This window comes from Gastrolobium bilobum, unplaced genomic scaffold (assembly GCF_033153095.1).
Source record: "Gastrolobium bilobum isolate Gb01-03AN ecotype WA unplaced genomic scaffold, APGP_CSIRO_Gbil_v1 utg8041, whole genome shotgun sequence".
NCBI lineage: Eukaryota > Viridiplantae > Streptophyta > Magnoliopsida > Fabales > Fabaceae > Gastrolobium > Gastrolobium bilobum.
The window spans coordinates 367,874-378,381 of NW_026897652.1; the positions used below are offsets into that span (position 1 = coordinate 367,874).

The following is a 10,508-nucleotide window of genomic DNA, read 5'->3' on the forward strand; positions in this document are numbered from 1 at the left end:
TCATTCCACTTCTATTAAACAGAATGATCGTTCTCCATACAAAACGTGACATTAGGATAGTTAGAATAATTGGGATAGTCAAAAAGTTTAAAAATATTAAAATAGGTATTTTATATTTAAAGCCTATGAATGATTAATATTATTAATAACGAGGAGTTTGAAAATATATAACAGTAGTAAACTAGTAATAGAAATAATTAATTTGTACCAAAAAAGAGATCATTTACTTGTTTAAGAAAGTATCACCATTATAATAAAGAATCTTTTAAACCAATTAGTTATAAAATACTGATAATAATAAATAAATGAACAAAATAGGGTCATGATCATTTTATATTAGTGCAAATCATATTTACAATTTTGACCATTCACTCTATTTATATATAACGGTTCTGATTTATTGATATGTGGGTTGTTAAATATAAGCATATCAATTAATTATAAAAAAGAAGTAATAAAAATAATTAATTCAAACCAAAAAAGAGATAATTTACTTGTATGAGAAAGTATCACCATTATAATAAAGAATCTTTTAAAACAATTAATTGTAAAATATTGATAATTATAAATAAATGAACAAAAAAGAGGTCAGGATCATTTTATACCCGTGTAAATTATATTCTCAATTTTGACCAATCATTCTATTTATATCTAACGGCTCTGGTTTATTGATATGTGAGTTGTTAAATATTAGCATATCAAATAATTAATAGAAAGTAGTAATAAAAATAATTAATTCATACCAAAAAAGAGATAATTTACTTGTATAAGAAAGTATCAACATTATAATAAAGAATCTTTTAAAACAATTAATTGTAAAATATTGATAATAATAAATAAATGAATAAAAAAAGGGTCATGATCATTTTATATTAGTGCAAATCATATTAACAATTTTGACCATTCACTCTATTTATATATAACGGTTCTGATTTATTGATATGTGAGTTGTTAAATATAAGCATATCAATTAATAATAAAAAAGAAGTAATAAAAATAATTAATTCAAACCAAAAAAGAGATAATTTCCTTGTATAAGAAAGTTTCACCACTTTAATAAAGAATCTTTTAAAATAATTAATTATAAAGTATCGATAATAATAAATGAATGAACAAAAAAAGAGATCAGGATTATTTTACACTAGTATAAATTATATTCTCAATTTTGACTATTCATTTTTTTTATATCTAACTACTCTGATTTATTGATATGTGAGTTCTTAAATATAAGCATATCAATTAATTATAAGAAAGTAGTAATAAAAATAATTAATTCATACCAAAAAAGAGATAATTTACTTGTATGAGAAAACATCACCATTATAATAAAGAATCTTTTAAAACAATTAATTGTAAAATATTGATAATAATAAATAAATGAACAAAAAAGAGGCCAGGATCATAATTTTGAACAATCATTCTATTTATATCTAACGGCTCCGGTTTATTGATATGTGAGTTGTTAAATATTAGCATATCAAATAATTAATAGAAAGTAGTAATAAAAATAATTAATTCATACCAAAAAAGAGATAATTTACTTGTATAAGAAAGTATCACCATTATAATAAAGAATCTTTTAAAACAATTAATTGTAAAATATTGATAATAATAAATAAATGAACAAAAAAAGGGTCATGATCATTTTATATTAGTGCTAATCATATTTACAATTTTGACCATTCACTCTATTCATATATAATGGTTCTGATTTATTGATATGTGAGTTGTTAAATATAAGCATATCAATTAATTATGAGAAAATTGTAATATAAATAATTAATTCATACCAAAATAGAGATAATTTGTATTTTATGGTAAACAAAAGGCCTAAGTCGAAAAAACACAAAAAGAAACCTAACTATTGTGACTCAAAGCACAAGGTCTCTCAACAGCTGTAACAAGCAACATTAACTAGATGCCAAGAGGAGGTTTCTGTCAAACAAGATAGTCTAATATGAAATTCGTCAATCAGTCTGCACACGAGTTACCCTCCCTCAAAGTATGCCTGAAAGTCACAGATTAGTTTTTATCGATCAATATTGCCCATATGCTAGAAATTAAATGATTCTCACTGACTGCTGCACCATCTCTAGTGAGCACAGTGATCACACTTGTTGAATCACTTTTAATAATGATGTTACAGTATCAGCATTCAAAGCCATCTCCAACCCCCTAAGAACACCCCATAATTTTGCTTTGAATGAAGAACATTTCCCTAATTTATAAGCAAAGCCACCAAGCCACTTACTGAACTCATCACGAATGACACCCTCACAAGCAGCTGGACCAGGGTTACCACGTGTAGCCCCTTCCGTATTAACCTTGACAACACCCAAATTGGAAAACTGCCAAGATATGTCCGCTACAGTGATTCTAATGTTAGAATTCATATTTGCACATTTATTTGCAGCCTCTTCCGCATTCTTTGTAAGATTTCGGATTAGGTTTTCCTTCACAAAAACGGGCCTCGGCGAGGCATCATTCATTTTAAAAAATAGATAATTTACTTGTATAAGAAAGTATCACCGTTATAATAAAGAATTGACTCACCTGGAGGATTCATATGTTTTATCCAAAAAAAAAATAGAAAAGAAAGCATCACCATTATAATAAAGGATCTTTTAAAACAATTAATTATAAAATATTGATATAATAAATAAATGAACAAAAAAATGGGTCAAGATCATTTTCTACTGGTATAAAGTATATTCTCAATTTTGGCCATTCTATTTATATTTAACAGTTCTAATTTATTGATATGTGAGTTGTTAAATATAAGCATATCAGTTAATTATAAGAAATTAATAATAAAAATAATTAATTTGTACCAAAAAAGAGATAATATACTTGTATAAGAAAGTATCACCATTATAATAAAGAATCTTTTAAAACAATTAATTACAAAATACTGATAATAATAATATATAAATGAACAAAAAAGGGGTTAGGATCATTTTACTACAGTGTAAATTATATTCTCAATTTTGGCCATTTATTCTATTTATATCTAACGGCTCTAATATATTAATATGTGAGTTGTTAATATAAGCATATTAATTAATTATAAGAAAGCAGTAATAAAAATAATTAATCCGTACCAGAAAAGAGATAATTTACTTGTATAAGAAAGTATCACCACTATACTAAAGAATCTTTTAAAACAATTTATTATAAAATATTGATAATAACAAATGAATGAACAAAACAAGGGCCATGATCATTTTATAGTAGTGTAAAATATATTCTCAATTTTGGCCATTTATATTATTTATATCTAACAGCTCTGATTTATTGATATATAAGTTGTAAAATATAAGCATATCAATTAATTATATTAAAGTAGTAATGAAAATAATTAATTCGTACCAAAAAAAGAGATAAATTATTTCTATAAGAAAGTATCACCATTACAATAAAGAATCTTATAAAATAATTAATTATTTTACCAAAAAAAACAATTAATTATAAAATATTGATAATAATATAAGTGAACAAAAAGGGGTCAGGATTATTTTATTCGGTGTAAATTATATTCTTAATTTGGACCATTCATTCTATTTATATCTAATTGTTCTAATTTTTTGATATGAGTTGTTAAATAAATGCATATCGATTAAGGGGAAAATATTTCTGCAGTTAATGCAAATAAGTTATCTGCATTTATTCCAACGTCGTATTGGTTTTGAAATCTTAAAAAATTATATATATTGTTATCAAAAAAATAAAAAAAAATTATATATATAAAGACTATTATAACCCTGAAATAAATTAAAATTACAAAAACACCATAATTTTCACCCCAAAACAACGTTGTATTGGCTTACCTCAGATAATTTATCTGCAGTAACTGCAGAAAGTAATAATAAAAATAATTAATTCCTTCAAAAAGAGATAATTTACTTGTATAAGAAAGTATGACCATTATAATAAACAATCTTTTAAAAATTAATTATAAAATATTGAAAATAATAAATAAAAGAACAAAAAAGGTGTGAGGATCATTTTACTCTAGTGTAAATTATATTATCAATTTTGATCATTCATTTTATTTATATCTAACGACTCTGATTTATTGATACGTGAATTGTTTATTATAAACATATCAACTAATTATAAGAAAGTAGTAATAAAAATAATTAATTCATACCAAAAAAGGGATAATTTACTTGTACAAGAAAATATCACCATTATATTAAATAATATTTTAAAATAATTAATTGTAAAATATTGATAATAATAAATAAATGAACAAAAAAAGGGTCAAGATCGTATTTTGACCATTCATTCTATTTACATCTAACGTCTTTGATTTATTAATATGTGATTTGTTAAATATAAGTATACGAATAATTAAGATTGAGGGTAAGACTTATTATTATTTATACTCGCGTAAGAATAACTACTAAAAAAAATTTAACGTTTGTAAAACATTAACTCATTGAGGCTGAACCGAGTCAACTCGTTCTAAATCGTCATTCTGTTGTTTCTCTCTCTCTAAAACCCCTCGTCTGTTACTTTTAAAAGAGAGAACCAATTTTCCCTCGCTTTCGGGAAACTTCTCTGATAAAATCCTCCTCCATTTTCTCTCCATCCAAACAGCGAAATTCTCCACTCTCACAGCACAATAATGTCTCTCGCGGTAGTGTTCCACACAGCAGTGAACTCTCCCGTGTTCACCGATACCTCATTCGGGAAGCGGTCATTGTCAATTTCGAGGCTGAGCTCTCTCCGGCTGGTTGCAAGGCCTACCGCCACTGCGATAAAACTCCGACTTCGAGTTTCGGCGGAAGAAACGCGTTCTGGCGCCACAGAGGAGGGCAATGACTCTGTGTCTCTGTCTTCGTCGTCGTTTTGGGGTCCTGTGATGAAGGAGCAATACGGTTCGTTAGGTGCGGTGACGTTGGAGAAGTCTAAGCCTGATATGTCGCAAAAGCAAACCGTCGTGTCTAGCCCTGAGGTTTTGTTTTCTTTTTCTCCCTCTATTTTTTTTTTTCTTTCTTTGGCGAGGGATTTAGATTGAGAAGGTTGAGTTATCGAAGCTAGTGATGATGAATAAAGATAATATGTTAATATAAAACTGGAAACGGAATTTGGTTCACCTAATTGCTGCTGAATTGTGAATTTTGTTGGCTTGGATGAAAAAATAAATTTATATTATTACAACTTTTTAACTGTTTAGTGTTTGCCTTTTTTATGTATTTGGTGCTTGATTTACGTAATGTTTAGTATTGTGTTATATCCTTCTGATAAAAGAGTGCGGATCAATGATTTGAGCTACTGGTTTCGAGTCTGGAATGATTAAAAGAATTTGAATGAATACGGTTGATGCAGTACTTGATTTGTTGAATCAAAAAGAGAAAACTCATATGAATTATGTCTTATTTTATTTCAGTTCAAAAGCGTAAAACATTTGGTCCTAGTGTCTTCAAGTCTTCAAGTTTAACTTGATGTTGAGAGAACAATGTGGTATATCAATAAGATCAGTGATACCTCAAACAAGATACATGTCAGAAGAATTGGCGCTACCCTGCTAGGCTAGCTGAAAATAAAAGTTGATCTTATGCTAAAATTCTTGAAGCACTAGCTTTTTTGTGATTACACCAACAATAGTCTAGCAATAGGGGTTCTGGAACCAGTAGTTGAATTGGGCCACTGCATATATTCTTGTGTTACTGGAAAGTGAACAATGTCTTAAATATTGCAGATAGACATTGGAGGAGGCAGTGGGGGTATTGGAAAGGAAATCAATCATGGTGGTGGTGATGGAGGAGATGATGGTGATGATGATGATGATTACTTTGATGACTTTGATGATGGCGATGAGGATGGTGAGGGTGGCTTGTTTAGAAGAAGGATACTTCTTGAAGAGGTTAGAAATCTAATTTGTACTAATTTTAGATTTTGGCTGGTAAAATATTGTAACAACCTGAATATACCCATCTTTTATTGCTTTCCTTTGACATTTTCTAAATGAATGACATTTATTTTGTCCTTGTTGCAGCTTTTTGACCGTAAATTTGTAGATGCAGTGTTAAGTGAGTGGTACAGGACAATGATGGATTTGCCTCTTGGGCTTCGACAAGCTTATGAAATGGTATAGTATTTTTCAAGCCACCTTCAGGCTGTCAAGCACATAAGCCTTACACTGATCGAAATCTTGTCTTTAGGGGTTGGTTAGCTCAGCTCAAATGGTAAGATTCCTAGCATTCAATGCCAGGCCAACCACCAGTAGGTTTATTTGCCGTGCACTTCCTTATGGAATTTCAAGGGCTTTCATTGGCAGGTAATTTTAATTTTGTAATAATTGACATCAATCGAGATCCTATCTAGGATTGGAAACAACACATCTTGTCCATAAATGACCATAAGTCCTTAACTTTTTAGTAGGGGCACATCTTGCCAATAAATGACCATAACATGAACCAGGGCTACCACCCATGTCTGTTTCCATTGAAATTTCAGTTATAGTCCCATTTAGGGTGCTAATCAACCAAGAGAAATATAAACCTATATATTCATTTATTTATTTTGTTTTCAACTTCCCTGAGAGTATAAGAAGGCTACATTTTATGCTCATGGATAATGGGCTAATGGCATATGATATGTTGTTGGACGTATAATTTTCAAAGTTAGGTGCCTTAAACACAACTACAAATGAACTTGGAATAGGTGTCCTCCCATGTCTGATAAGACACAGCAATTTAATATATCTTCAATGTGTTGCAATTTTCTAGAATTAAAGTTAATCTGTTTTTCTTAACTCTTGATCTCTCTGTTTGTTGGTTATGGCTATATATATATTGTCCCTAATTAATTTTGTACTGCGCAGATTGCTTGCAGATCCTGCATTCGTGTATAGGCTTCTTCTAGAGGAGGCTGCTTCAATAGGTTTCTCAGTGTGGTGGGAGTTTAATAATCGAAAGGAGAGGTGTGGTGTTTGTTTCCTAATGATTTGAAGGTTTGTGTGGTCTCGTTTGATAAATAATTGTTAGTTTAATCTTAATATAGGATGAAGCAGGAGTGGGATCTTGCGCTTATCAACGTGCTCACAGTTGCAGCATGCAATGCAGTAGTTGTTTGGTCACTTGCTTCTTGTCGTTCGTATGGGAACACATTTCGTTTTGAAATACAAAATACATTGCAGAAGCTTCCGAACAACATATTAGAAAACAGCTATCCACTTAGGGAATTTGACTTACAAAAGAGAATTCAGTGCTTTTTATTCAAGGCTGTTGAGTTGTGCATTGTTGGATTAAGTGCTGGTGCCGGGCAAGGTGCATTATCAAACACTTTGGCTAGGAAAAAGGAGGGAAGGTATGTGGGTTAAAAAGCTATTAAGAACCAATTCAACCCAAAATCTTAAAGTGTTAGGTGATGACTTTATTAATGGTTTATATTATTTTCTAACACATACCCTCGCGCAATAGCTTTTTTGGGCTTGAAGGGTAGATATTGCTTATGCCCATTTTTTTTTTTACATTGTGCTTATTTAATTCTACTTGAAAGTGGGAGGCAGTGAGGATCGAACTTGTGACCTTATGATCACTGAAGCTCTGATACCGTACTAAGAACCAATTCAATCCAAAATTTTAAGGTGTTGGGTGATGACTTTACTAATGATTTATATTAATCTCTAACAAAATCCACCTTTTGTTTGATAACATTAAGTCCATTTGATTGTTAGAACATAGTTTTAGATAAGGGTGTAAATGGGCCAAGTTAGGCCATACTTTGGCTTTGATAGCCTAATGCTATATAAAATATTTAGAGCCTATGTTGGCCTATTAGTTAGGAGTGCGCATGGGTCGAATTGAACTAAGTTTTTTGAAAAATTGAACCGAATTGGTTTAAAAGATTCGGTTCGAAAATGGATTGGTTTAGTTCAAAACCAGTTTGGTTTGGTTAGGTTCGAAACCAGTTCGGGTCGATCCTCTTTTGAAAAGAAAAGAAAATAAAAAAATTAAAGAAATAAGTAATAAAAAGCGATTCGGTTTATTTCGAAAGTAATTCGGTTCGATTCGATTCGAAAATGGTTTGGTTCTTGAACTAGTTTTAAAAATCAGTTCGGTTCATGATCTGGTTCTGTAAAAACTGGTTCGGTGCATGAACTGGTTTTCAAAAATCGATTCTTTTAAGTGCGGTTCGGTTCATGGTTCAGTTTAGTATTTTGGTTATTTTGCATATCCCTACTATTAGCCTATCAAAGGCTTGATTTATAGGTCTGACTTGACCTGTTATAAAAATTTAAAAAACCTAACGCGGCTTGTAAAGCCTACTAAGTTGCAAACTAAAGTTTATAGGCTCCAAACTGAAATCTAAAATATAAAATTTCTTATTCTCAAAGATTATATGAAATAATATTTTTATTAACAACACATGTAAAAATGTTGATAAAGATCACATATAATTTGCACTCTATTTACTAATTTAATTTAATATTATATTTTAAATTTTTAAAAAATATTTATTATTTGTTGAAATAACATCAATCATATTACTTTGAGAACTAATGTTACAAGTCATGATTTCAGAATATGTCTTCAACTGAATAATATATATCATAAATATATTATATTATTAAAAAAATTAAAAGATAACTTGCAGGCTTTTTAAAGTAGCCTGTGGCTTAATTTTTAAATGGACTTTTCTCAAAACCTAAACTTGCTCTATTTAAAAAGTATAATAGATTAAATCAAGCTTAGAATAGGTTAGATCGTAGGCTCCGTGATAGGCCCACCTCATTTTCACGGAAGAGTGACCATTTTGTCACACTTGGCAAAAAAATTTACCAGACTGCCACGCCAACAGTAAATTTTTCCAAAATGCCACGCTGCATCCTTAGTCGTCGTTGAAGAAGTCTGAAAATAATTAAGAGTTAAGATAAGATAATGCGAATTAGTTATATTTTCATACTTCTTCAACGACGGCTAAAGGTGCAGCGTGGCATTTTGGTAAAATTTACTGTTAGCGTGGCGTGGCAGTCTGGTACATTTTTTTGCCTGGCAAAATGTTCACTCTTCCCGTCTTCACCGCTAGTTTTAGTTTTAAACGTGTTTGAATGAATTGTCCGAGCTAATACTTTATTTTACCTTACCGTGTATCTTGCCTGACTTGTCAGCAGGTTATCTGTGACTGTTCCAAGTGTAAGCAGTAATGCCCTTGGTTATGGTGCTTTCCTTGGAATTTATGCACACCTGAGATATCAACTGTTATGTGGATTTGATAGAGTAATGATTAACCGTTTTGATGTAATTGGAGTTGCGTTGTTCTTCAGCACTTACTCCAGGTATGCTTCTTTCCCTACTAAATGAATAGTTCATCAAGCTCACGCAACCCTATGTATATCGAGTTATTTAGTTTTACTTTTTTACACTAATTCATGCAGATGTAAACCTTAAGATTTTGAGTTCGAGTGACGCTTATCTTATGACTTTTCCTACGTTCTTTGTTCTTATTAAGGAAAGTAGGTTGGGCCAATGATTTAGTTGGATAGGCTCTGTTGCTAGTAGTAATTAGAGTTAATTGATATTGTTAGATATATTAGATATAGTTACCCGATATTAATTTATACTGCTAGATATATTAGTGTTACATAATATTAATTGATATTTTTAGATATAGTTGATAGGGTTACTTGTTATTAATTGATATGGTTAGATAGAGTTACTCGATTTTAGGGGACATTATTTCAAGATTTGCAAGGATACTTCTCTAGGTGGGCAGTAGGATAAAAGGAAACAGCAGGCAGAGAGGGAGGCAGAATGAGATTAGAATGGAGTTGTGGGGAGAGACCTGGCTCTCAAAATCATGGATATCAGTTACTGTATTCATTTTATTCTCCTTATCAGTAACAAAATAAATTTCATCTGTTTTCTCCATAAACTTCCTAAAGTTTGATCCAGTTCTATCATTCTCCTGTTTCAAGTATTGGCTTGGCATTATGGAGGCACACATATCTGACATTTTTAGCAATTTAAGACAAAGGCAATATTTTCTTAATTATATATTCTTTCGTCTTTGTTGAAAGGAAAAACTACTTGTAGAAGAAAAATTTTCTTCTGATGGTTTAGCACTATTTCTGACCTTTTCCAACGCCAGAACTGAATCCTTTTTACCACTCCATTGTAGCAGCTTTTGCCATTGGTTTTAGATAGTTTCCGAAGAAATTATTGTGGACTTTTGATGTGCTATTGTCTCTGCATTTATCATGGATTGTATACAGGGTCTTGAATGTTCAATTAGGAGAGGCCTCCAGGCGTGCTTGGCTGGGAGTTGAGGCAGATCCGCTGGCTCAGTCAGATAACAAAGTTTACATCAGGCCTTCTAAGAATGTAGAGAAACCATCCTCAAACTGGTCTATTTCAAAGAATGCAGTTGTTTCTTGGCTTGAGATTCTGGGTGTTAAACAAAGGAGGATAGACACTGTCGCTGGAGCAGAATCTTCAGCTCCTAAAGCTCGGAGAAGAAGGATTGTTCGGAAGAAGGTTGCTGCAGGATCGGCTTAG

At 30.9% G+C, this 10,508-nt stretch overlaps 1 protein-coding gene across 1 annotated transcript; it reads left to right on the plus strand.

Annotated features, from left to right (window-relative positions):
- Window positions 1-4,630: 4,630 nt before the first annotated feature.
- On the plus strand, window positions 4,631-10,508 carry LOC133309043 (protein RETICULATA-RELATED 1, chloroplastic-like). The gene is made up of 8 exons (XM_061509783.1): window positions 4,631-4,960; window positions 5,708-5,872; window positions 6,005-6,097; window positions 6,171-6,286; window positions 6,833-6,931; window positions 7,012-7,317; window positions 9,125-9,289; window positions 10,226-10,508. Exons 1-8 carry the CDS (start codon window positions 4,631-4,633, stop codon window positions 10,506-10,508), a joined length of 1,557 nt encoding a protein of 518 aa, XP_061365767.1.

Bases quoted from the DNA above. Each gene is read 5' to 3' on its own strand.
- LOC133309043 (XM_061509783.1), top strand. From the start codon at position 4,631: ATGTCTCTCGCGGTAGTGTTCCACACAGCAGTGAACTCTCCCGTGTTC. The intron at 6,932-7,011 runs GTGTGGTGTTTG...ATCTTAATATAG, and splicing joins TTTAATAATCGAAAGGAGAG to GATGAAGCAGGAGTGGGATC. The intron at 7,318-9,124 runs GTATGTGGGTTA...ACTTGTCAGCAG, and splicing joins GCTAGGAAAAAGGAGGGAAG to GTTATCTGTGACTGTTCCAA.